General features: G+C 39.8%; 2 protein-coding genes across 2 annotated transcripts; both read left to right on the top strand.

The window, feature by feature from the left end:
* Nucleotides 1-27,299, top strand: LOC306997720 (NLR family CARD domain-containing protein 3-like). The gene is made up of 12 exons (XM_079611133.1): nt 1-189; nt 2,677-2,824; nt 3,611-3,665; nt 4,148-4,244; nt 4,509-4,622; nt 4,893-4,988; nt 5,148-6,875; nt 13,861-13,932; nt 16,422-16,595; nt 18,328-18,501; nt 23,375-23,548; nt 25,279-27,299. The coding sequence occupies exons 4-12, from the start codon at nt 4,195-4,197 to the stop codon at nt 25,283-25,285; spliced, it is 2,589 nt and encodes an 862-aa protein (XP_079467259.1). The 5' UTR covers nt 1-189; nt 2,677-2,824; nt 3,611-3,665; nt 4,148-4,194; the 3' UTR covers nt 25,286-27,299.
* On the top strand, nt 1,255-2,066 carry LOC306997540 (putative nuclease HARBI1; the record flags this gene model as incomplete). The annotated part of the gene is made up of 2 exons (XM_079610845.1): nt 1,255-1,319; nt 1,370-2,066. The coding sequence occupies 2 exons, from the start codon at nt 1,255-1,257 to the stop codon at nt 2,064-2,066; spliced, it is 762 nt and encodes a 253-aa protein (XP_079466971.1).
* Nucleotides 27,300-27,324: the final 25 nt, after the last annotated feature.

Raw genomic sequence — 27,324 nt, 5'->3', positions numbered from 1 at the left:
CATTTGTATGATCGCTAGAACTGTAATAATGTAAACATATAACCCATAAGTATTGTTATCTGGCATACGAATGGAAATTTTCTTTTGGGTTTATTTATAAATATTATAATTTTCAAATCCTCATCGAGTTCTTATACTCGACACGTGATTGGTCCATCCTGATCATCGCTGAGAAAAGTAACAAATATGGTATGGTATAAGCGTTTCACGTAAATACATACAAAAATACATACAAACATACACAAATATATATAATATGTATTTATTCATTTATTTATTTTAAATCTCAGGATAATTAAACAGGACTTTATGGGTTTTAAGCTTGTATTACAGTGGTCTTTCAGTAAAGTAGGCCTATTTTGCAAGTATGCTTCCCTAGTCATGCTCTTTATAAGTGATTGATTTGTGATCCGACTGATATATGCTGTTGTTTATGGACCCTGCAGTTTTATTTTGTAGTTTTATAGTGTTGATTACAGCTGCATGCACAAGCTTTTGCCGATAGGTGGCGCTACAAGTCCATGAGTGAATAAGACTGAATGAATACTAGCATTCTGCAGCATATACACCTGTTCTATTATAATATGCAGTATGACATTAAAGACAATAGTTATTGCCCTTATTACAATGCATGTTTGTTTCAGCCAGTTATATCTCTGAAATAAGACTTTCTGTATGCAAATATGTCTGAAATGAGTCTGATTATGTAATGTGTCAGTTGTAGGTAAAATATTGCATTTTCATCTGTTTGTTTATATGGATGCTGCTTCATAAACAAATATTAAGTTTGATTTTCATCATCAGTAGTCTAGTCTAGGATGAGGGAGTGAGTGAGTCATAGTCTAGCAAGTTCTAAAATATCTTGTGGGCGTGTTTAGCAGATCACATTGTGTGTGTGTGTGTGTGTGTGAGAGAGAGAGAGAGAGAGAGAGAGAGAGAGAGAGAGAGAGAGAGAGAGAGAGCGAAAAGGGACTTTATAATCATTGCACTTGAAAAAGACAATAATAAAGCAAGCCGACAGAGCTGGGCCTCTCAGTGCTTCTACGTTTGGGGTGAGAACACGGGACGAGACCGTCTCTACACGTAGGCTATAAAGCCTAGCGAGCGTGTAAGGTGTCAACCCAGCTCGCAGCTCTATAGATATCTGTTAGCGAGGCGCCACGTGCCAGTGCCCAGGAGGATGCAACACTCCTCGTAGAGTGACCATGCAGCCTGAGCAGGCAGGGCACGCCTTGTGGTTGGTAAGCCAAGGCGATGGCATCCACTATCCAGTGGGCCAACCTCAACTTGGAGACAGCTTTTCCCTTCTGCTGGCCTCCGTAACAGACAAAGAGCTGGTCTTGAGGCTTTGAGTTCTGTCCACGTACAGTCGAGAGTGCAGATGGGACACAGCAAAGCCAGGGCTAGGTCTGCCTCCTCCAGGGGCAGTGCTTGCAAGCACAAGTTTTTTTCAAATGGGGAACATGCCTAGCACTATTGATTGTACTCACGTGCATATCCAAGCACCTTGTGAAAGGGAGTGGGAGTGTGTCAATCGAAAGGGGAGGCACAGCATCAACATCCAACTTGTGGGCAACGCCGACCTCATAATAACCAACTGTGTTGTGAAATGGCCAGGGTCTGTTCATGATGCACATATTCTAAGAGCGAGTGCACTATACAGAGAGCTTCAATCCCACAGACCAAATGGCATAGTATTGGGAGACAGCGCGTATCCACTCCTACCATGGCTAATGACCCCTTTTCCAGTTGCAAACACACCTGAGCAGGCACGCTTCAACTCCTCACATTGCAAAACAAGATGTGCCATTGAACGCTTAAATGGAGTCCTGAAGGGACAGTTTGCGTGTCTTAACTACTTGCGAGTACAACCCAAGGTGGCATGCAACATAATCCTTGCCTGTATTGTTTTGCATAACATCGCCACCAGGCGTCATGTCCCTCTTGATGACAATTTTGATGGACCTGAGCCTGATGTAGAACCAGAACAGCCGCCAATGTTCTTACCTAATGAAGGACACACTGGACATGCAATTAGAGATGCAATTGTGAGAAATTACTTTTAACTAGGCTACTGAATGACTGAGTATGTTGTTGTCATTGCCATTAATATACTTTGGAATAGAGCTGTGAGCAACAGTGACGTTTATCTGACAGCTGATAGCTTTGAGATTTTTTTGTTTACCATATCTAATCTCATTAGATCTGACATGCTTCATATATGCTTCAAATATGAAGACATGTATATATCATCAGTAAACATTGATTTTGTGATCATTCACTTGAAAAACAAAAAAAACACTCTCTGGTTTTATTTGGTTCGAAAAATCACAACTGAATCCACCCTTCTGGTGGGATCAGGATAATCCTGTTTTTTTTTTGGATCAAATAGATCACAAACCGAGTTCAAAGTTTTGAAAAACCCAAAGGGCAGGTTTGATCCAGATCAAATGTAAGATCGGATTACATGCTCTGATCTTAGTTCGGAATCCCTCTTTTGCTTTTGAAAAACCCATTTCCAAGATTTGATCCAATCCGTTATCCAAAATCCTAGTGGATTACTTTTGAAAAACCGGGCCCAGGGGATCTCACCTAATCTTATCCTGTATTTTACAGAATATGTTTTGTTAAGTTTTGACTGATGTTGCTGTTCTGTGGTTTATTTTCTCTCTCCAGTCAGAGTAGGTCATGTGCCGAATCCAGAAAAACCTGTTAGATACACACTCTTTTCTGAACACAAAGTTCAGTTCAACTGAAGGTGTTTTCCAGACTGTGCCGTGAAGGAGAAAACATGATATATCAACGAAGAACCAACGTCAAAATAGTAAGTACTTTCATGAAATATTTCAGTGCACTGGGACACATGGATCATATTTGCTTTCAAGGTGAAGTGAATGAGTGAAGTTAAATATGACTTGGCTTATAGATTATTACATTATATATTTAACATAGACTTAACATCATTATCTAAAAGAGTGTCTATCATTTGTTAACTGCCTTTTTAATGTTGGGATTTTGAGAAAACATCCGCGATAAAATATACAAAATAATATTGGACATAAATTTAGTAATAGGCCTACGGATATTATAAATCCATTTAAACGTGACTGTGTGAGTGTAATTCAGTGGTTCTAAAAAAAAAACTACAATTGGGGGGGAAAGAGCAAAAAAACAAAACAAATAAACTTTAGCTCTCAACGTCCTGATCAAACGTTCTTCCAGTGACGTCATCTACTCCACGATGTCATTACACAGGAAAGCTCTTCAAGTGCTTCAGGAAAGTTAACTGGTTCGAAGTGTTAGCTCACCCAAAAAATTACATTTCTGTCGTTAATCATTCATCCACGTATCGTTCCAAACCTGTAAGACATTGGTTTATCTTCGGAAAACAAATAAAGATCTTTTAAAGGTATTAACTGTTGGCTCTCTGGCGGTTAATAAACAAAATGCTGCCTCTTGCGGATGAACATTGTAGCCGGATCTACTTCTCTCTGTTTATGTATATGGTGGTGAGTCACGCAGGTACTGTGCTACCAAATCCAGTAAAACCTGTTAAACTACATACTCTCTTTTGAACACAATGTTCAGTTCAACTAAAGGTGTTTTTCAGGCTGTGCTGTGAAGGAGAAAACATGATATATTAACGAAGAACCAACGTCAAAATAGTAAGTACTTTCATTAAATATTTCAGTGCACTGGGACACATGCACTCCGACTGAGTCTTGTTTCTCCCAAGGTTTTTTCTCCATTCTGTCCCTGATGGAGTTTTGGTTCCTTGCCGCTGTTGCCTTGGCTTTTGGCTTGCTTAGTTGGGGACATTTAATATTCAACAATATTATTGAAGACGATGACGCAATTTTCTTCTAGAAACTAACTTTGTTGTATTATTTTCATGTTATCACCGTGAAGCTGCTTTGATACAATCTGTGTTGTAAAAATTTGCTTTCAAGGTGAAATTTGAGTGAAATTAAATATGACTTGGCTTATAAATTATTACATTATATATTTAACATAGACTTAACATTATCCTCAGAGTTAATGCAGTCACATGATCCTTTTTCTCCCACACTCCAGATATGTTCAGGTAAATTATGAATGTTGTTTAGTTTAATCATTTAATTTAGTGTGTGAATGTTTGTTCACTCAGAGTCAGTGGAGGAGATCAAACTCATCAGATTCTCCTGCAGCTTCATCATGGCTGATTCACAAGCATCCAGAGATGGAGATCTTCCTCCAGGACACAGGTACTTTCAACACACACTGTAAATATTGTATTACATCACAGAAAAATATCAGTTTGCCCCCCCCTCCCTCCCCCTCACGCACATACACAGCTCAAATAAAAATTTACAGAATTTTTCACAAACAAAATTTGTGCCTATATTTTGGCTGTTTTAAAACTAACATGAAAAAGGAAATAAGATGAATGTTTATATTAATATGGTTCCTCTCATAAAGAATGATCACAGTAATGTAAAGGATTAAACTGAATGTGTTCTCTGTTCCAGTTCAGTCCAGCAGAAGAGCTCAAACCCAGAGTCCAGCTGTGTGTCTGTAACGAGCAACTGGTCTATGGAGAAGCCACTAACGTTTAAGAGTGGAGACACACAGTCTGATCTCAGGTATATCATTTCTATGTTGTGCTTATAGTGTTTGATACTTTATGAAATAATTATTAATATACAGCAGTTGATCTGGATTTGAACCAAACAATAATACCTGTAAGTTTCAGTCTATTAATGATCATCATTGTGCTCTTGTGTAAAGCTCTATGTATTGTATTGTTAATACATTCACACACTGTAAAAGCTGTTGGTCTGTTACTCAGTTAATGACACAATTACATCAATATCAGTGTGTCTGATTCTTTACACTCTTCATTCTGATTTAAGGTCAAATCTTCCATCCAGACCAGTTAAAAACACAACTGTGTTCAAGCCTGAGATTCAACCTCAAGACTTTAATGAAAGCATGTGTCTTGGTTTCAGGTAAAATGCAAAATCACACATCACTCAAACACACGATTAATGATGGAAACATTTCAGAAACCTAATGATGTTCTGTGTCCCATAATACAGTGAGCAAACAGAAAATGTTTTTATTTACTTCTCTAACTTGTGTAATAATGTGGTATTTTAATCTTACAGCCATGACTCTAAACCTGCTGAAGTCCTCAACACACTGAGATCAAATCTGAGACAGAAGTTTGAGTGTGTGTGTGAGGGAATATCAAAGCAGGGAAACCCAACACTCCTGAATGAGATCTACACAGAGCTCTACATCACAGAGAGTGGAAGTGGAGAGATCAATAATGAGCATGAGGTGAGACAGATTGAGACACAGTCCAGGAGAGCAGAAACTGAGGACACACCGATCAAATGCAGTGACATCTTTAGACCTTTACCTGGACAAGACAAACCCATCAGAACTGTGCTGACAAAGGGAGTCGCTGGCATTGGAAAAACAGTCTCTGTGCAGAAGCTCATCCTGGACTGGGCTGAAGGGACAGAGAATCAGGACGTCCAGCTCATATTTCCACTTGCTTTCAGAGAGCTCAACTTGATGAAGGACAAAACACTCAGTCTTTCAGATCTTCTTCATCGCTTTTTCCCTGAAAGTAGAGAAATGGACATATCCAGTGATGAGTATAAAGTGCTGTTCATCTTTGATGGTCTGGATGAGTGTCGTCTGCCTCTGGATTTCCAGAGCGATGTGAGGTTGTGTGATGTGACTGAATCCGCCTCAGTGGACGAGCTGCTGGTGAACCTCATTGTGGGGAATCTGCTTCCCTCGTCTCTCATCTGGATCACCTCCAGACCAGCAGCAGCGGATCTCGTCCCCGCGGAGTGTGTCCATCGAGTGACAGAGGTACGAGGCTTCAGTGACACACAGAAGCAGGAATACTTCAGGAAGAGAATCAGGGATCAGGATCTGGCCGACAGGATCATCTCACACCTGAAGTCCTCGAGGAGCCTCTTTATTATGTGCCACATCCCCGTGTTCTGCTGGATCTCAGCCACTGTTCTAGAGGAGATGTGGAGTGAAGCAGAGAGAGGAGAGATTCCCAAGACTCTCACTCAGATGTACACACACTTCCTGCTCATTCAGACCAACATCAAACATGAGAAGGACTATGAGAAGAAAGTGAAAGATGAAGACATGATTGTCAAATTGGGGGAACTGGCGTATCGGCAGCTTGTGAAAGGCAACCTGATCTTCTATGAGGAAGACCTGAGCGAGTGTGGCATTGATGAGGCAGAAGCATCAGTTTACTCAGGATTGTGCACTCAGATCTTCGGAGAGGAGTTGGGCTTGTGTCAGGGGAAAGTCTTCAGCTTTGTTCATCTGAGCATTCAGGAACATCTAGCAGCTCTATATGTGCATCTCTCCTTTATCAACAATAACATCAATGTGTTTGACCAGATTACCAGACCAACTGATGGAGACACAGTTTCCCTATCTGATCTCCACCAGAGAGCTGTGGATGAGGCTTTAGACAGTAGAAATGGGCATCTGGACCTTTTCCTCCGTTTCCTTCTGGGTCTGTCAGTGAAGTCTAATCAGAGTCTCTTACAAGAACTAAAGACACAGACAGTAAACCGCTCTCACAACAATGAGGAAACAGTCGACTATATTAAAGAGAAGATCAGTGAGAATCCCTCTCCAGATAAATACATCAATCTGTTCCACTGTCTGAATGAACTGGGTGATCTTTCTCTAGTGAACGAAGCTGAACCTCATACGTGGTCTAGAGGATTACGTGCTGTTAAACTCTCCTCGTCTCAGTGGTCAGCTTTAGTGTTTGTGTTTTTGTCCTCAGAGGAGACACTGCAGATGTTTGACCTGAAGAGTTTAATTGGAGCCAGAGATGATCGGTAAGTGACACTGAGTGCAATCATTACAGTCTAAAACATTATGAACAAAGAGAAACTCAGAGATCAGAGGTGTTTAAATCACGGGCACAGACTGATTTCTGGGATATTGAACATAATTTGCGGGTGTTCCTCAAACCGTGGCTGTGTCCTAGTAAGGCTGCATATCTCGACTGCACGTCATCAAGCGCCTCTGAAGGCCGTCTCAGTGTGAAGGATCTGTTGAAGACAGACTTCATCTTGTGTCTTTAATTCAGATCATTTTGAAGATGCATCAAGTGTATCCTTCGTGTTCTTCAATCTCCCACAATCAGTGCTTAATTTGTAACGTGGGAGGTCCCGGAGCAAATGGATCAGGTGGATCCGGCGACTCAAAATGTGGGTTGGAGGCAAAGGAACAAAAAAAAAAAAAATTACACTGCCTAGTTCTTCTCAATTTTTTTTCAATAATAATCTTATTTTTAGCCAAGAACCCCCTGACCCACCCCAATCATTTGAGATAGAAATAACTGATGTGCCATCATTATGAGATTTATTAAACAAATGAAAAACATTTGCAATAATAAACATTTGCTATAAACATTTGCAATAATAAACAATGTATCATTACCGATACATTTTAGCTCAAAAACAATTGTAATAAAAGATAGGATCATAAGATGCGCAATATATCGGGAAACATGATTTTTACCACTTAAGTTTTGTTTTGTAAATCGCCAGACATGATTTTTACCACTTCATTAAGTTTTGCCATGTAAAAAGCATTTCTTTAAAGTAAATTTCGTTTTGTATAAATTGTATCTTAATTTTAATAAATGTTTCATCAACCAATTGCATGTATTTAATAAATAAAAAGCAAATATAGCAGATAATAACCGTGACATTGAGGCGCCGGCGCGCCGCGTTCACTTGCATTATATTGTTAACTGGAGCGCATCTCATCATAAATGAATGAAACTCAGCGTAGGCCTATGCCTCATACATTATCATTAAATATCTTTGCTGCATCCTTTCTAGAACAGACAAGGGCTTTCTCGCGGCTCGCATCAGCAGAGCATTGTATCGTCCATAGACCACAAAACAATCAGCGAATGGTGGGCGGGTGCGGCTTTGAAAATTGAATGTCAAAAAACGTTGGTGCGGATGATGAGTTTTGTGATGCGGTTGCGGATGAAATAATACCCCATCTGCGCTTCTCTATCGATAACAACATTGAACACTACAAAAATAGTAATTACATTTTTTTAATTTAGGTGATTAATTTTCCATAGTGACATAGGAACGGGCACCTTTTTTAGGTCCCCGTCCAATAAAAAAAAAGGTTCCGGATCCAACATCGGAGGTGCCGGAACATGTTCCGGCGTGTTCCGGCTCAAATTAAGCCCTGCCCACAATCCTTTGCACACATTCCAGTTCATGTAAAAGAACTGATGGAAAACGAGTCGACACTGAGTTTATCTGAGTTCATTATGAGATGTAAGACACAAATAATGTGTTCGGAGATGAAGGCATACATGTTATCTTGTGTTTCTGTGTAAATGAATCCCTGAACACTAAACTGGCAATAATGTGAGACACTGGGAGACAGACGGCTGTCATTCACTGCATTGCATTGATAAAAAAGCCAGTTCATATAAAGATATTTAATAGAAAGTATTTTTCCAAAATTAAGTTTTAATAGTAGGCTAGTAGCAAGTGGACGTAAACTTGATAAAACAGTGAATGGCCTTGATGCCGTTCCTGGTGGCGTTTATTTCTTCAGTGGTGTAGCGGACGAATGTAATATTACATTACTGTTGTTAGGCTACTTTTATCATTCAATTATTATTACAATTAATTTGTCCCGCAATATTTTCATAGCGCATCACCGCATAACTGACATGAAAATGTCAGAAAATGAAAAGAAATAAACACTTGAAATATATCAGTCTGTGTGTAATTCTTCATTACAGTAAGCTGGTATTTCTGCTGGGCCTTAAGCCTGTCGCACCTCCAACGGTGCCTTTGGTGGACTATGCATGGCAGAGGCGTCCTTTTCTCTGAGGCAGGCCTAAACCTGACCGCATACCGCACGATTTTGCTGCAGGGTCTTCAGCTGGGGACCACCGCTCATTGACGTTTCGCCCCTTAACCCAGAACGTCTCATGGTGGCGGGGCAGTGAACAGGGACGTCTCCCTGACACCCCCTGCAGCAAAACCTACTTTGATGTTACCCCCCAAGCCTTGTCTCGTCGTTTCAGCCAGAGCCAGTGGCTTGCTTTCTCCGCTTCCTCAGAGAGCTCTTTGGTGGATCTGCTTAGTGTGGCTCCCCGTAGTCCCAGATCCTTGAGCAGACATGATGTTGATCTGCCCACAAAGCCTCTGGCTCCCACCTCCACCGGATACAACCTCACACTCCATCCACTTTCCCTGCACTCCGCAACCAGGTCTGCATACTTCGCCTTCTTTCTCTCATAGGCAGCTTCCAGTCCCTCCTCCCATGGAACTGTCAGCTCGATCAGTATTACTAATTTCACAGCTTCAGACCACAGCACCACGTCTGGTCTTAAGGTGGTGCTGCATATCTCCTGTGGGAACTGGAGCTGCCTTCCCAAGTCTATTTCCATCTTCCACCCCGCCCCTGGTGTTAAAAGCTTGGCAGGTTGTCTCTTGCTGGTATGCATTGCGTGTTCCCCCTGCCTAATGAAGTGGATCCTGCATCGACTCTCTGATGGACTATTGTTGTTTGCCTCCTGTCGACTTTTCTCCAGCACCTCTGCCAGTTTTCTGAGCACTTGGTCGTGCCGCCATCTAAGCCGCCCCTGTGTCAGTGCTGTTTTGCAGCCCGACAGAATATGCTGGAGAGAGGCATTGATGGTCCCGCAAATGTCACAGGATTGCTCTGTTCCAAGCCATTGGTGGAGGTTTTTAGGGCTCGGGAGGGTGTCGTACGTTGCCCTAATGAGGAAACTGAGCCTAGCCTGTGGCAGTTTCCAGAACTCTGCCCAGCTGATTTCTCGGCTCGCGACACCCTCCCAAGTTGTCCACCGCCCCTGCTGCCCCTGTACCACAGACCTCACTCTGATCTCCTCCTGCTCAATCCTCGTTAACTCTGCAACAACAAGGTCCTTCCTCTCCTTCCTGCTTGCTTTGGACCAAGGGATGAGTGGCTTGCTCCATCCCAGGCCTGCCCGCCCTGTCTGGACCATGCCCACGACTTGTTGATGTTGCAGTCTTCCCATCACCTTCTCCTTGGCCCTCCATTTCCTTCCAGTCTCCACTCTGGCATTTGCATCAGCCACTGTCCTGTCAGAGGAGTCCCTTAATTCCATCACCAGCCTTGCCTTCTCCTGCCTATAGCCCAGGGTGATGGATTTCAAGGGTAGCCGGAGTGAGTTCCATCCATACAGGCCAGCAGCTGAAAAGCACCGTGGAAGGCCAAGCCATTTACGGAGGAAGGAGTTGGCTTTTGCCTCCATCCGGCTTACGGCTGATGAGGTGACTTCGCACAGCTTCAGAGGCCACATCACCCTTGGGTACAGGGTGAAGTGATAACACCACACCTTGTACTTTCCAGGTAGCTGGCTTGCGTCAATCTTGGATAGGCCTTCTGACAGCTGCAGAAGGATGATTTTCCCCATATCCTTATCTGAGAGACCAGATGTATAAAGTCTTCCTAGGCTTCGGATGGGCTGATCCACGATGCAGGGGATGTCTTCCCCGCTGATGGTGAAGGTGAGTCTGTCATTTCTCTCCCCCTTTCGCAATGAGAGGCTCCTTGACTTTTGCGGCTTGAACTTCATCCTGGCCCAGGTGATCAGCTCATCCAGCCTCTTGAGCAGCCTAGATGTGCATGGGGCGGTTCGTAGCAGGCAGGTGATGTCATCCATATAGCTCCTTAGGGGCGGGAGCCTGCGGCCTGCAGGCAACCGGACCCCACCCACCACTTGCCTTGCCCCGATCAGGATGACCTCAAACGCTGCCACGAAAAGGATGGGGGAAATGGAGCATCCCATTGCGATCCCTACTTCCAGTTTTTGCCAGCCAGTGGTGAAATTCTTCAGTGCAAAGCACATGTGCATGTCCTGGAAGTAGTTCATGATCATGGTCCTAATGTTATCTGGGATGTAGAAGAATTCTAAAGCGTAAGCTATGAGCAGGTGTGGCACTGACCCATAGGCATTGGCTAAGTCTAGCCATATGACGTGCAGATCTTTCTTCTCCCTCTTAGTGGTCTGGATCTGTTCCCAAATCATGGAAGCATGCTCTACACAGCCAGGAAAGCCTGGAATCCCGGCTTTCTGGCAGCTGGTATCGATGTAGTTGTTCTCCGTGAAGTAGATGGACATTCTTCTTGCCATCACGGAGAAGAAGATTTTCCCCTCCACATTCAGTAGAGCTATGCTCCTGAACTGCTCGATGGTCTTGGCGTTCTGTTGCTTGGGAATAGAGACTGTCACTGCTCTCTGCCACTCAGATGGTATGGTCTGTTTAGTCCAGGTGATTCTCATCAGGGTCCATAGCAGCTTCAGAACTCCTGGGCAGTTCTTATACAGCTTGTACGGTATTCCGTTTGGGCCTGGTGCTGAAGCAGATCTTGCCCGCTGGATCACCTGTCTGACCTCGCTGAGCTTGGGTGGTGATACGTCAAACAGGGCTGATGGTTCTGAGGGTCTAGGCACATACCCTGGCGAGCCTAGGGGGTTGTTCCTTGCTGGGTCACTGTACTGAGTGCGAATGTGCTCCTGTAGTTCTTCTTTGGGGATATCCAGGGTTCCACTTGTTTTCTCCTCAAGGAGCCCGCGTGCATGCCGAAATGGATTCCTGAAGAAGCTTGATCTTTCCTTCTCCTTCCTTTTTCTCCGTCTTCTAATGCGTTCTGCCCTCCGGAGGTTAGCAAGACGTCTTCTGATCTCATCCCAGAGAGCTTTCAGGCCCTCCTTCTCAGACTCGTCTGCCTTCCTCCAACGCTTGCGAACCAACCTTCTGCTTGCTACCAGGTCATCAATCTCTTTCTCCCTCCTTCCCTTAGTTCTTATTGCGGCTTCTCTGATGGTCACCTCGCCATATCTGTTGCTGCATTCTTCATACAGGATTTCCCCGAACAGATTTAGCTTGGCTACCACTGACCTGCGCAGAGCTTTTTGCAGCAGCCCGCTCAGATGTTCGTCCAACTTCCTCCACTCCTCAGCTTCGTTGGCCTTTGGCCACTTGATCTTATTCCTTCGGAATGGTTTCTTCAGGTTCCTGACTCTTTGGCTCGACTCTGTTCTTGAGTCACTCGGGGGTGCTACTGGGTTCACTTCTTGGGGTTCATCAACATCCCCTTCTTCCTCCTCCCTTTCCACCTGCTCTACCTCTGCAACATTGGGCCCGTTGGCACTGTGGTTGTCAACCCGGCCTTGGATCCCATTTGTCTGACCTGCCCTTGCCAGGGCAGTGCAAGGTTGCATCAGGCTACCACCACCACACTTCTTCTTTCCCATGTGGATGTGAAGTCCCCTAAAAATTGTTGTTTTTTCCCAGCCGCACCCACACTTCCTTGGGATCTTCTCTTTTGCCGATATCCTTGCGTTCGTTACCGTGTGGTCCGTCCTTGTTGGCCCTTCTTTCATCCCGCCTCTCGGAGGGCCGTCGGGTTGTTTTCTTTGTTTCTTCTTCGTAGTAGGGTTTGGGTGCCTTCCTCTTGGAAAACTAGAGGGTAGGGTTACTAGCCCGCCTCTCCCGGAGCAGTCTATCCTGCTGCCACCAGTCTCTCCTGGTTGTCCTCCAGTCTTCCCTGGACTCCAACTGCTCTATTCACAGTAGCCACTGTCTCCAGAAATGCATTCTTCATTACAGTAAGCTGGTATTTCTGCTGGGCCTTGAATAATGAATGTATGCATTATACAAGTTTCACTTTTTGAATGGAATTACTGAAATAAATAAACTTTTTCATGATATTCTAATTATATGACCAGCACCTGTATATAATGCACCTGACCTGTATGTAAACAAGTAGCCTACCGACTTCAGGTTTGGCCTTGTCATATGTAGGCCAAATCCCGCCCCTTTTTGGGCCACACCATTTACAAATACTTTATCTATTTTATAATCAATAATAATCCATTCCCAATTATATATATAATAAACACATATTACACTTAATACATCATTCTCGCTCGCATTTAAATACACGAACACCTATTCACAATAGACAATGGTTTCGTCAGCTTCCGGTTGCGATGCGCCGGCGCGACCCGGCCGTGACGTCATCAGCACACACACACTCACATGAAATAACAGTACTTGAGTATTCGTGAGCGGGAAATGGACATGGAAGGGAGAGTGGAGAAATGGGCGAATGTCCGTGTGCGATCAGCATCTCGTGTGCGCGCGCTCCTATGATAGCGGCAGTGTGAGGGAGGAACGAGACGTGGATGAAAGAGGTGTGTGTGTGTGTGTGTGTGTGTGTGTGTGTGTGTGTGTGTGTGTGTGTGTGTGTGTGTGTGTGTGTGTGTGTGTGTGCACGCGCTCCTATGATAGCGGCAGTGTGAGGGAGGAACGAGACGTGGATGAAAGAGGTGTGTGTGTGTGTGTGTGAGTGAGTGTGTGTGTGTGTGTGGCCAGTGCTGCTTCCCCAGTAATAAATGTAATGCGACTATTAGCTTACTTCTCATTTCAAAAACAACTTGTTTAAAACAAAATACTTCTTGATTCGTGAAAATATACGCATTTGACCGGACAAAAAAAATCTGATATGTTAAAATAGTGTGTAGTGTAAATGCAGACTAATAGACCTTGACAAGCGACATAGACGAGATGAAGATAAAACTAATCTGTGTTGCTGAATACGAGGCTTCTACAGTTATAGAGACTAAATCAACTTTATCACATGTCCTTTATAAAGCAGTGTTTAATTAAACAACATATTTGAGGGTATTTAGGAAGGGTTAATGTATTATTTACTTGTGATATTTATTATTATTAGCATTAATAATTAACTTATTTATGTTTTATTTTCGATTAGTGTCCCACAAAACACTGCAGATGAAGTTCTCCAGAAGCTGATGCCTGTGGTTACAGCAACTAGATGCGCTATGTAAGTTACTCTGAGAAAAAGCATCACTGTTAAAACATTACATTTCTTAAACATTATAAATAAATGGTTTAACAAGAACTATGAGTGTCACACTTCAGCTTTTAAACCCTCCACCTATCTGACCTGATGTGTGATCTACTTAACTGTAATATTCATTTATAATGTATGTATATAAACATTTATATTTAGACTTTTTTTCATATTCATTTTAATTTAAATGTTAATACATTTATTTAAAAACAGATGTATTCAATGTTTCATTTGATCATTTTTATATAATCTTTCTCCCTCACATAGAGACATAATCTCTTAGAATAACAGTTAAATTTACTGATATGGGTCATTGAAGTGGCGTGATAATTCTGGTGTCCCAAGCATATTCATAATATTACAAATGTCTACATTTTTAAATGCACTTCATTAAGTGACTCAACCCCCCTATATATATCAAACCCCCTTTTTTTTTCCTAGTTCGGTTAAGACACGCCTCATAATCAAAGCCCTGTGAAGCAGTATCAGACTCACATTCTGCCTAGAATATGAGTATGACGAAGTCAGGCTAATTTGTAGCAATATCATGTGTCCTTTTGGACAACACTAATAAAACATTTATAATGTTTTTATATTTAAAAACTATCTATTTGATCTAAAAGATTACCTTACGTCATGATAGCTAAGTTGTAGTTTTCCATGGGTGGTTAAGTTAGTGCCTGATTATAAAGAAAAAAATATTTGTTTTGTCATTCTTGTATAACAAAAAACCTGTTAGCCAAGACATGTTATCCAGAATGACAAATGCATAACAATCTAGTTTTTAATTAACATTTGTAAACTTTTAGTCACAGTTATTATTGTTATATTATTAACAATAACATTATTTACATTATTGTATGTTTTTTGCCATATTGTAGCTGTCATTCATCTTGATTTCATATGATTCAGTGAGTCACATGGGCCATTATCATTGGATGTAACTTTTATAAATCATTAAAACTTGTCAGTGTCTCTTACTTTGTTTCAAGTTTGAGTGTTGGAAAGGAAAAATGATACTGATGATGTTTTTATGGTAATCCTAAAAAATATTGCAGAATGTCCTTCCGGCTAACAATGACAGAGGCGATTAATATAACCCATATTTGTGTGTTAGATTACACAATTCTGTTTTTTGTGGAGTTAATGATAAACAAGTCTTATTTACTTTATTGGAAAACATTTCCAGCTTTTTTTGAAAATTGGTTGTGAATTTTGAGTTATCAGCAGCCAAAACTGAGCCCATGTCTATATGAAATCCCAAATTGATTATATTAATTGTGATTAAAATGTAGTTTTACAGGCACTAGTTGTTTAAGTTCCAATTATGGATATCAGTACATTTGTATATGCCAATTATGGTAGAAATGTAATTAATTTTAAAATTCATTACGTTACCCAGGAATGTCATTTTCATGGGGAAAAAATCTGATTCACCAAAAAAAGTGGTTAATTACATTCTTGAAATGTGTACGTCATTGTATTACATACACAACACTAAGTACAATAAGTAGAGAAAGTCCTCAAATTATAATTTTTTGACAGTTAAATTTTTTTTTCACATTTTAAATCCTTATCCGTCATTCACCCGTATATTGAATTAATTGTTTAAAAAAAGAGATATTGCACAAATTATAAACACATTTAAGAAAAACAAAGAGAGAAGAGTTTGTCATTGTTCTTAACTGTCAGCTATAAAATCTAAATAAATAGAAAATACAGATTGTGCTCAATGATTTGACTTTAACTGTCAGCTGTAAAATCCTCCAGTTTCCACTGATATGTTAGCCTGGTTCTACCGGACTCTCCTACATCTCATCTGTACAGAGAGTCTGGCCTCTCTTCATTGACAAGCGTTAACTTCCCTGAAGGCGGTACTCTGTTAAAGCTTAAAACTATTGGATCTGCCCGGAGCCACTCTGGATCTGCAGTAACCAATCGCTAACGTTTGGTCGTGACGTATGACGAGTCTCAAACTAGCGCACGACCCCAACATCATCGTTCTCAGACACTCCCTCTGTTCGCTGGTTGGACCGGTAAACAATAGACCGGAGAAAACCCAAGAATACACAGCAATCCCAGACGTAGTTCTGAAGCAAAATTAATATTGAGCGGAAGTGTCTAGGAGGGCGGAGCCAGGCTACCGATATGTAGCTTCCCTCGCTCTCTCTCTCTCGCTCTACCTCGCTCTCTCTCGCTCGCACACACAGACACACACACTAACACAGACACACACACACACACGTTGGGTTTCCATGTTATATGGGGACTTTCCATAGATATGATTTTTATACTGTATAAACTGTATATTTATTCCCCTAATCCTAACTGATGTAATTTAACAACATGAACTAATGAGTATTTGTATATTTAATATTTCATATTGACAGCATTGTTATTTTGTAAGTGTAATGTTTATCTCTGGATATAGGCTTAATGTGTGTCATTGTTCTCTACAGGTTGAGGGATTGTGGTGTCACAGATGAAGGTTGTGCTGCTCTGGCTTCAGCTATGAGATCAAACCCCTCACACCTGAGAACACTGCATCTGTCTGGGAATAATCTAGGAGACTCAGGAGTGAAGCTGATCTCTGCTGGACTGGAGAATCCTCACTGTAAACTGGAGGAACTGTGGTAAGATCATCTCCACCAGAAAGACTCGGAGTGAATAAGGATTAATATGTAGATAGTGTACACAATATATCTTTGGCGTAAGCTCCATCCGGCGGTTCAGAGACAGATTCCTGCTCGACATTAACATTTACATCTTCATATATTATTATCCCCCAAAAGAAAGTGAAACTAACAGATAAATAAACCAGATAAACTACAAACCAGACAACAGATGCAGGATACAGTGAAGAGGGGTTTTAAAGCTCAAATGTTTGGTGTAAATCAACTTGCCTTGTAATGCTTGTGCAAACAGACCCTTGAGCATTTCCTCACAATGTGTGTGTGCCGCTGAACAGAGGGAAGTGTGTGTGTGTTTCTCCTGAACCAGGACCGCCACCATATCAGATTTATCACTACATGATTATCATGGCCAGAATAACACACGATAACAATATATCACCATATCTATGGAAATATTGAAAATAATAATAATAATGCTATCAGTCAAATTCATCTTTACTTTATTTTGTGTTATTTTTGAAAAAGAAGATTCACTCCATCACATGCAAAAAGAGTTATATTATACATTAGTTTATAGTTAATGAATAGTATATAATAGTATATACGCGGTAGTTAATGCATTAAAAGTCTATATACAAATAGTGAGTTCTTCATTCATTGTCACTGTAATTAACAAAGTGTTATTGTTTAATTAGCTATTATGTAAAGAATTAGATAATGCTGTGTTAACAACGTATCAACTGTAAATAGTTCTTCTTTAGATTAGTGCTTTAAAACAGCATTTATTTGACATTAATTACATTAATATTAAGAGTTCCTAAAAATGTTTACAAATACATTAAACTCTCTCTCTCTCTCTCTCTCTCTCTCTCTCTCTCTCTCTCTCTCTTTCAATTAAATTTCAAATTAGCTTGACTAATCATCAACATAATCATCAACATTTGCCAAATCATCAACATATTATATATAAATAATAAAACAAACAAAACATATATGTATAGATCATGTCATGTCATATGTAGCATAGTAAATATATATAAATAAACACAATCCATCTTAATAAATAGATAAATACAGTGGGTCACTCTAGAGTTAGCCGTCTCTGGCGTTGTGAATAGCTAACACATATTTAGCCGCTAGTGCAGCTGTACTATCATCTTCTCCGAGTAAGAAGGACATTTGTTCAGTGTCACTCAGTTCAGAGAATGATGGGATCAAGGTTTAATAAGGTCAAATCTGGGCAGAAAGGTTTCTTATATTTAGAGCAGAAGAGCAGAAAGTGTTCCTCATCCTCTACGTGCTGTAGATCACACACACACACTCCTCTGCTCTCTCTCTGTCTACACACACACACACACTCCTCTGCTCTCTCTCTGTCCACACACACACACCCCAGACTGCCTTACTCCACGTCTCTGCTGGAAGAACACACACAAACACACACTCCAGAATGCAGCCCTGCCTCACTCCACGTCTCTGCTGGAAGAACACACACACACACACACACACACACACACACACGTTAGGTTTCCATGTTTTATGGGGACATTCCATAGAAATAATGATTTTTATACTGTACAAACTGTATATTTAATCATACCTGATGTAATTTAAAAACATGAACGAATGAGTATTTGTATATATTTAATATTGACAGCATTATGTTATTTATTTTGTAAGTGTAATTTTTATCTCTGGATATAGGCTTAATGTGTGTCATTGTTCTCTACAGGTTGAGGGATTGTGGTGTCACAGATGAAGGTTGTGCTGCTCTGGCTTCAGCTATGAGATCAAACCCCTCACACCTGAGAAAACTGCATCTGTCTGGGAATAAACTAGGAGACTCAGGAGTGAAGCTGCTCTCTGCTGTACTGGGGAATCCTCACTGTAAACTGGAGGAACTGTGGTAAGATCATCTCCACCATAAAGACTCGGAGTGAATAAGGATTAATATGTAGATAGTGTACACAATATATCTTTGGCGTAAGACCCATCCGGCAGTTCAGAGACAGATTCCTGCTCGACATTAACATTTACATCTTCATATATTATTATCCCCCAAAAGAAAGTGAAACTAACAGATAAATAAACCAGATAAACTACAAACCAGACAACAGATGCAGGATACAGTGAAGAGGGGTTTTAAAGCTCAAATGTTTGGTGTAAATCAACTTGCCTTGTAATGCTTGTGCAAACAGACCCTTGAGCATTTCCTCACAATGTGTGTGTGCCGCTGAACAGAGGGAAGTGTGTGTGTGTTTCTCCTGAACCAGGACCGCCACCATATCAGATTTATCACTACATCATGATCATGGCCAGAATAACACACGATAACAATATATCACCATATCTATGGAAATATTGAAAATAATAATAATAATGCTATCAGTCAAATTCATCTTTACTTTATTTTGTGTTATTTTTGAAAAAGAAGATTCACTCCATCACATGCAAAAAGAGTTATATTATACATTAGTTTATAGTTAATGAATAGTATATAATAGTATATAAGCGGTAGTTAATACATTAAAAGTCTATATACAAATAGTGAGTTCTTCATTCATTGTCACTATAATTAACAAAGTGTTATTGTTTAATTATCTCTTATGTAAAGAATTAGATAATGCTGTGTTAACAACGTATCAACTGTAAATAGTTCTTCTTTAGATTAGTGCTTTAATACAGCATTAGGCCTGTCGCGATAGTCGATAAATCGATTAATCGCACGATAAAAAAAAATGACCTCGATAATTTTTCTAGCCGCGATAATTTAATTTGCATACTTGTTTGTTTTCCGCGACTGAATGACAACTCTCGTTTCCTTAGCGTAGGAGAAGTGAACCCTCTTGTCAGTTGCATTGTTTTTTGTGTGGGGAGGCGGCGCTTGTCAGTCACATGGACTTTGTGTGGGAAGGCGGGAGTGCTTGAGGCGACTGCCGAGAAGAGCGAAAAGACGAGACGGTTTCAAAGCCAAACGCGACAGCTGCAGTGTGGGAGCACTTCGGATTTAAACCGAATGACCGTGGTGAACCACTTAACCTGAGCGAGCCGGTATGTCGCATTTGTTGTAAAACAGTATCGACTAAAACCCAGTGTTGTGCATGAACGCATTCAATGAACGACGTTCATATTTTCGCCGAACGCTGAACTGAACGAATCACTTTTCATACAATGAACGTGAACGAGAGATTTTTCGAGAGAACTCATCTGATTTTTTGTACATAGCATATAGCCTGTTAGGATTTTAGTATCATAATGATTAGGCTAATAAATGCACGCACAATTATCCGTGAACTTGATTTGAACAAATGCCTTTCAACGTGTGTGTTTAAAATTCAGAATTAAATTAATGTGCAGAAATTTGTACAAATAGAGAGTAGGCTATGTAGGCCTAGGCTACTATACTGTTGTAGCCATAAAAAAAAGCGCGTTTCATATTTGTTAAAATATTATAATGTTTTTTTTTTTTTCATTTATGTTGATTTATGAAAAGTGAACAGCACTACCAAGTAAGATAGGATGCGCAATATGAGACATGGAGCGGGTCAGACATGATTTTGACCGTTGAAGTTGAAGTTGTTATAGAAAGCCTTTCTTTAAAGTGAATTTCGTTTTGTATAAATTGTATCTTAATTTTAATCAATTTTTCATCAACCAATTGCCTGTATTTAATGAATAGGCCGACGAAACAAATATAGCCTAACGGAGGCGCCCGCGCTAGAAGCACATAGAGCACATCCTAACTTAACGAAACTCAGTGTATGCCTCACACAGACATGACAAATACACCAAATACACAAAGCTTGAAATGTCTTTAAACGAAATAATTCAAAACGAAAAAAGAAAAAGCCTACTCTCTGATTATTTAATCCATTATTAGGCTTAGCCTATTTATGTGCATTTCTCTCTATAAGCGCGTTCACACGGAGATGGCGATCGTCAACTTCATCTTTGCAGCCGAGTCGGCACTTTTAGAGAAAACACTTGTTTATTAATAAAAATCAATACACGCGTCACCGGATTTACAGATGCACGCACACATATTATTTCGAAATAACGAGATATTGTGTTGAAATAACATTATTATTAATAATAGCCTACATCTTTGTTAAAAGAATTTAACAAATGAACGTAAACTAGTTCATTTTTAGATATGTGAACTTAGTTCATAAAAAAAAAAAAAAGAACTATGAACATGAACTAGTTCATTATCATCTGTGTGAACTGAACTTTGAGCTAGTTCTTTTTAAGTATGAACTGGCACAACACTGCCGGTAACACAGTAAACATGCACATGCACCTGCACATAGATGAAAATGGTCTCAGATCGACGATATTATTGTTTATCGCGATAATTTCTTGGACAATTTATCGTCCAGCAAAATTTGTTATCGTGACAGGCCTATACAGCATTTATTTGACATTAATTACATTAATATTAAGAGTTCCTAAAAATGTTTACAAATACATTAAACTCTCTCTCTCTCTCTCTCTTTCAATTTAAATTTCAAATTAGCTTGACTAATCATCAACATAATCATCAACATTTGCCAAATCATCAACATATTATATATAAATAATAAAACAAACAAAACATATATGTATAGATCATGTCATGTCATATGTAGCATAGTAAATATATATAAATAAACACAATCCATCTTAATAAATAGATAAATACAGTGGGTCACTCTAGAGTTAGCCGTCTCTGGCGTTGTGAATAGCTAACACATTTAGCCGCTAGTGCAGCTGTACTATCATCTTCTCCGAGTAAGAAGGACATTTGTTCAGTGTCACTCAGTTCAGAGAATGATGGGATCAAGGTTTAATAAGGTCAAATCTGGGCAGAAAGGTTTCTTATATTTAGAGCAGAAGAGCAGAAAGTGTTCCTCATTCTCTACGTGCTGTAGATCACAAACACACACACACACTCCTCTGCTCTCTCTCTGTCTACACACACACACACACTCCTCTGCTCTCTCTCTGTCCACACACACACACACACACACTAGGGGTGTAACGATATTCAAACCGAACCGAAAAAACGCGATACACCACCTACGGTTCGAACCGCGATACTCTCATTTCGAACCGAAAGCGCCACGCCCCCTACTTCCCCGCCCAGCTCTCACTTCACCTTATGTCACAAAACAATTTTTTCTGACATTTGATTAAATAGTATTATTAGCCTACACTTGTAACAGCTAATGAAAGCTGTATTTTACTAAATATACACTAACTTTTGATTTCCAAGTGCATGTCACGTTATATTTGGTGATCGATCCCGCTTGGCAGTTAGACTGCAGTGTTTCCCACATCCCACACCTCACATAGTCTAATTCGTGGGCGGTGCGCCACAGAATCAACACCGTCCGATATTACGTTTTTTGGCGGCCGCCAAAGTGAATTTTTATCCCGCCAAAGCCTTATTTGATCGGTGAGTGATGTAGATGATAGATTGCTGCGCTTGTGAGGTCGCATGTTACTGAGAGAACGAGCAGAGAGAGAGAGCCCGGCCGCTCGCGCGCACTCGCACCGTAACTGTCTTGCACTCCCTTCCTTGCGCATATTAATCAAAATCTTGAATTGACAAGATGGTAAAAGGTCGGAAGACCGAAAGCTTCACGTGGAGCATTGGAAGATTTTTTCCCCTGAATTACCGGTGTGTATTGTGCTAAAAAAAATCGTTGCCTTATCTTCTCTGAAAAGCGTTCCGCACATTCAGCTGAGACAAACCAATAAACCTAAAAACCTATCCAGTGATTAAATGTTTTCTATGTTGACACAAATCTTGTGCAATGTCCTAAACTGCCGGGATAATCACACACCGCGTACACGTCCGCTAATGACACCTCCGATTCGCGCACTAATGACTTGAACCGATTCCATTTAATGAATGGATAAAACAAGTGATCTATCCAACAACTCACCAGACGTCTAAATCGGTAATACTTTACAATAAAGTTAAATTTATTAAACTCTAGTTAACTACATTTAGTTAACTATTAATAAACTGCTCTTCTACAGCATTTATTAATATTTGTTAATGTTAATTTCACCATTTACTAGTAGCCTTATTAAAATCAAAAGTTGTTAACATTAGTTAGCCTAATGCACTGTGAAGTAACATGAATAAACAAAGGATGAACAGCTGTATTTTTATTAACTAAGATTAACAAATATTAATAAATAATACAGTAAAAATATAGTTAATGAGTTAAATTATTGGTATTGTTATTAAGTTAAAAGTGAATAGTGTTCTTTATTCTTGCTGGTGCCCTGCCAGGAGCCTCCTGCCCCCACAGCAAACCGAACCGAACCGAACCGAGGCTCCAAAACAGTGATATGAACCGAACCGTGGCATTGGTGTATCGTTACACCCCTAACAGACACCCCAGACTGCCTTACTCCACGTCTCTGCTGGTAGAACACACACAAACACACACTCCAGAATGCAGCCCTGCCTCACTCCACGTCTCTGCTGGAAGAACACACACAAACACACACTCCAGAATGCAGCCCTGCCTCACTCCACGTCTCTGCTGGAAGAACACACACACACACACACGTTAGGTTTCCATGTTTTATGGGGACATTCCATAGAAATAATGATTTTTATACTGTACAAACTGTATATTTAATCATACCTGATGTAATTTAAAAACATGAACTAATGAGTATTTGTTTATATTTAATATTGACAGCATTATGTTATCTATTTTGTAAGTGTAATGTTTATCTCTGGATATGGGCTTAATGTGTGTCATTGTTCTCTACAGGTTGTATGATTGTGGTGTCACAGATGAAGGTTGTGCTGCTCTGGCTTCAGCTCTGAGATCAAACCCCTCACACCTGAGACATCTGAGTCTGTCTGGGAATAATCTAGGAGACTCAGGAGTGAAGCTGCTGAAGGATCTGAAGGATGATCCACATTATAAACTGGAGACACTAGAGTAAGAATAGTTTTTAACAATTTTCATCATCATACTTTAATTTAAAGTTCAAATGGCTGTTTTACTCATTTATTTACATTTACATTTATTCATTTAGCAGACGCTTTTATCCAAAGCGACTTACAAATGAGAAACAATAGAAGCAATTAAACTAGCAGTAGGACAACAGTATGTAAGTGCTATGACCCTTCACAGTACAATCCAACGCTTTTTTTTTATTTATTAAAAAAAAAATATATATATATATAGATAAGAAAGTGTTAGTAGTACTGGATCAAGTGCTCAAGTACTCGCTAGAAATACAAGTAAAGGTTCAGGTTCAGTAACACCGTGTGTGTGTGTGTGTGTCAAGGGTATTATAGTTTTGCATTTTTCATTAGTTTTTATTTCGTTTTGACTTTGTTTTCAAATTCAGTTTAGTTTTAATTAGTTTTTAAAGTGGGTTTTCAAGTTTAGTTTAGCTTTTAGTTTTTGAAAATGCTTAGTTTTAGTTTAGTTTTTATTAGTTTTAGTGTTAGTTTTAGTCTTTTTTTTGTAATTTGGGTTATTTGTCAGGGGCAAGATTCAAAGATTGTTCACGAGATTGTGTGTGTGATTTTTTTCTGAGATCATCAGATAATGAGTCTTAAATTCAGCTTCAGTTTCTGTAGGTCTCTGAACTTTAAACTGTTTTTAATATGAGTTTAATTCTGCTCATAGTGTTGAGACTGATTGTGGAAATAATATGAATGTTATTTTCAGCTTGTCCGCTTTAACTGTCTCTATAGGCATCTTTACACCGCCGAGTTAAGGCGGCTCTAAAGCGGCTCTGTGTCTGCTCAAAGTTCTGTGGAAAGACACAATGCTGCATAAAAGCAAACTTAAAATATGACGGTCTGACCTCCTCAGCCTCTAGTATCAAAGATGACTCTGATGTTGTTTTGGTTCAGTGTAAATGACCGCGAGCTTGTGCCGCTCTAAACTACGCCATTGTCATGACAACCAAACGCACGGTGCGAGAACCAAGAAGCGGAAGACTAAACATATCGGCCTAGCTCCATATTGTTTTAGCCAAATTAAAAAATGTTGGCCAACAAGGGACAATAAAGTAAACGTGTCCTGAACTCACATCGTGAAGCAAACCACCAAAATAACAGTGTCTCGCCGTGTGTAATCTTCCTGTGAAGAGACTGGCAGATCAACGCCGCTACATTTCTCTCAGATACGCTAATGCTTATTCCCCGTCACTGTTATATTATATTCCAAACATCATCTTCTTGAGGACGACACACACACACACACACACACACAACCTGCCTGACACGCTAACGATAGCATTGTTCTTTCTGGCTCTTTGGAAAAGAAAAAGGAAAGAAAAAACTTTCGACCTCTCTAGTTTTATTTCTTTTTTAACTATTTAATTAATTTCATAACACTTTGTTTTCTGTGCCGCTTTTTCTGTGTGTCCGCCTGATGTGTGTGATGATCTGAGATTTGGGGTGTTTGTTATTAACTGATATTAAATGTGTAGTGAGTAATAATCAGTTCTGCTGGTTCTGTGTCAGCCGTCCGGTGTGTGAAAGTGACCTTTCATGTGCTTTTGATTCTGTGAAGTGACTGAGCATCAGATAGAAGATATATTATCATGTTTGAGAATGAATTAATATAGATGATCTAGTTAGTTTTCTTATGAACAGATGTGACAGATGTAATATCTCATACTGCATATGTGACTGTGTGTTTTATTTTAGTTTATAGATGCCAGTCTGATCTTCTGATGATCATCTGATGGAGAATAAGGATCCACTACAGAGACTCAGTCAACAGAATCAACAGAATCAACAGAATCAACAGAGACTGAAGATACAGGGACTTCACTGTAATAAATTAAGACTTCATTTAGATTTCAGCGATCCTCTGACAGACCTGATGAGGCGGCAGTGACACACCTTTTATTTCACAGCAAATTACAGTTTCTCATTCATAGATTAACCATTTTATTTGTATAAACGCACAGTAACTCATAAAGTTTGGAGTTTGTTACAGAGTAAATATAGAGCCTGAATGTGTTTGTGTTGAACCAGCAGAGGGAGACAAAGACTAATGAAATATAAATTTTTCTTAATTATGAAAAAAAAAGTTAAAGCTCACTTTTGGAAACAAACAATGTAAGCTTGAGTGCAGAGCTGCCAACTCTCAGGCATTCAGCGTGAGACTCACACAATCAAATCTTTTCACACACTCACGCCACACATCCATTTTCTCACGCAGAGAAAAATCGCGGAGCAAAGACACTGACACCGACAGACTAGATAGAGCAGGGCACTTTTGATGAAACAGATTCTCAGCTCTCAGATTCTGCCAATTTTATTACGAAATTCAAACAATAAATACCGTTTTGGCGCTTGTAAATGTGACGTGACAGATCGCTGTAGCGCCTCAGCACAAGCGGCACGTGAAACGATCATCTCTTACTCTTTACCACTAGTTAATAGTAAATAAACATGAATGAACAATAGTTACTGTATGTTGAAAGATACAGACTTACCAAAATGTGTATGCCTCATAGATAATATCGATCAATCAGTGTTTTTCACCCATGGAACGAGGCCAATAAAACAGCTGGAGAACAATATCACATAACGTTACATTTACCTCAGGAAAGCCTTTTAATGACCAAAGCACTTAGTTGGCTAGAAAAATTAGCTATAGAGAGGAGTATTTTGCTAAATATGTGCACTATATTACACATTTATAATAGTTTTAAAACATTAAAATATTATAACATTATAAAAACCACATTATATTTGAGTTGTTATTTTTCACATTTAATAATCATACCAGCTGACAGGGCTCTCTGTATGTTTACAGCATTAGGTGAGAGAGTTTTTTTTCTTAAAAATGTTTTAATAAGTATCTATTGTACCTAAAATGTATCCAAATGGATCGATATTGAATCAAGATCGGATTCAAATCACAAGAATTTGATTGAAATCGTGAAATTTGTGTCAAGCAATAATAATAACAGTAGCCTACCAGTCATGTAAACATAGTCACTAAACTTAATAAAATTCTGTTTATTTACCAAATGCTCTATTTACACACACACACACACACACACACACACACACACCCCTTCCAGTATTCTCAATCCACGATAAACTCAAATGTTCTGTGAGTGTATATATCATGTTTTTAATAATAGTTGTATTACATTTCTATTCATGTATTAAAGGGGTCATATGATGCATTTTCATGTTTTCTTTTCCTTTAGTGTGTTATGTTGCTGTTTGTGCGTGTATAAGATCTGCAAACTTACAAAGCTCAAAGTCTCCTACAAAAAGATTTATTCTATCTAATGTCCGGCACACACTGTGTGATTCTGTCCCAGACGAAAGATGAGCATCGGGAAGCAATCGTGGTGATTTCTGTGGTCGTGGCTCCTAAACGGTGTTTTGATCAAAGATAGCCTGTGATCATTTACTGAGAGTCATGATCATCTCACAGTGTGTTGCTGCTACGACCTACATCTACTGACTAGACAATACCAATGCAGTATGAATCAACGCGACATGGTGTTTAAACTTAAAACTACTTTCCTCAAGCTCCATTTGCAAAACTGGCCTGCCAAAGGCTTTCCCCTATGACCACATCCATATTCTCCTCCTTCACTTCCTCTTTTTTTTCAGCGCAGATAAAAACCATAATTGCCAAAGCTGCTTTGAATCAACCTGTATTGTAAAAAGCGCAATATAAATAAAGGTACCTTGACTTGACTTGGATCGAATTCTCACTCA

This window comes from Phoxinus phoxinus (assembly GCF_949152265.1).
Source record: "Phoxinus phoxinus genome assembly, chromosome: 4".
Classification (NCBI taxonomy): domain Eukaryota; kingdom Metazoa; phylum Chordata; class Actinopteri; order Cypriniformes; family Leuciscidae; genus Phoxinus; species Phoxinus phoxinus.
Note: the sequence above shows the minus strand (reverse complement) of the source record. Positions and strands in the feature narration are given on the sequence as shown.

What these genes read in the sequence shown, in the direction of transcription:
- LOC306997720 (XM_079611133.1), top strand. Translation starts at nt 4,195, where the DNA reads ATGGCTGATTCACAAGCATCCAGAGATGGAGATCTTCCTCCAGGACAC. An exon ending in ACAGCAACTAGATGCGCTAT is followed by an intron (nt 13,933 to 16,421) that starts GTAAGTTACTCT and finishes TGTTCTCTACAG; the next exon opens with GTTGAGGGATTGTGGTGTCA. An exon ending in TGTAAACTGGAGGAACTGTG is followed by an intron (nt 18,502 to 23,374) that starts GTAAGATCATCT and finishes TGTTCTCTACAG; the next exon opens with GTTGTATGATTGTGGTGTCA.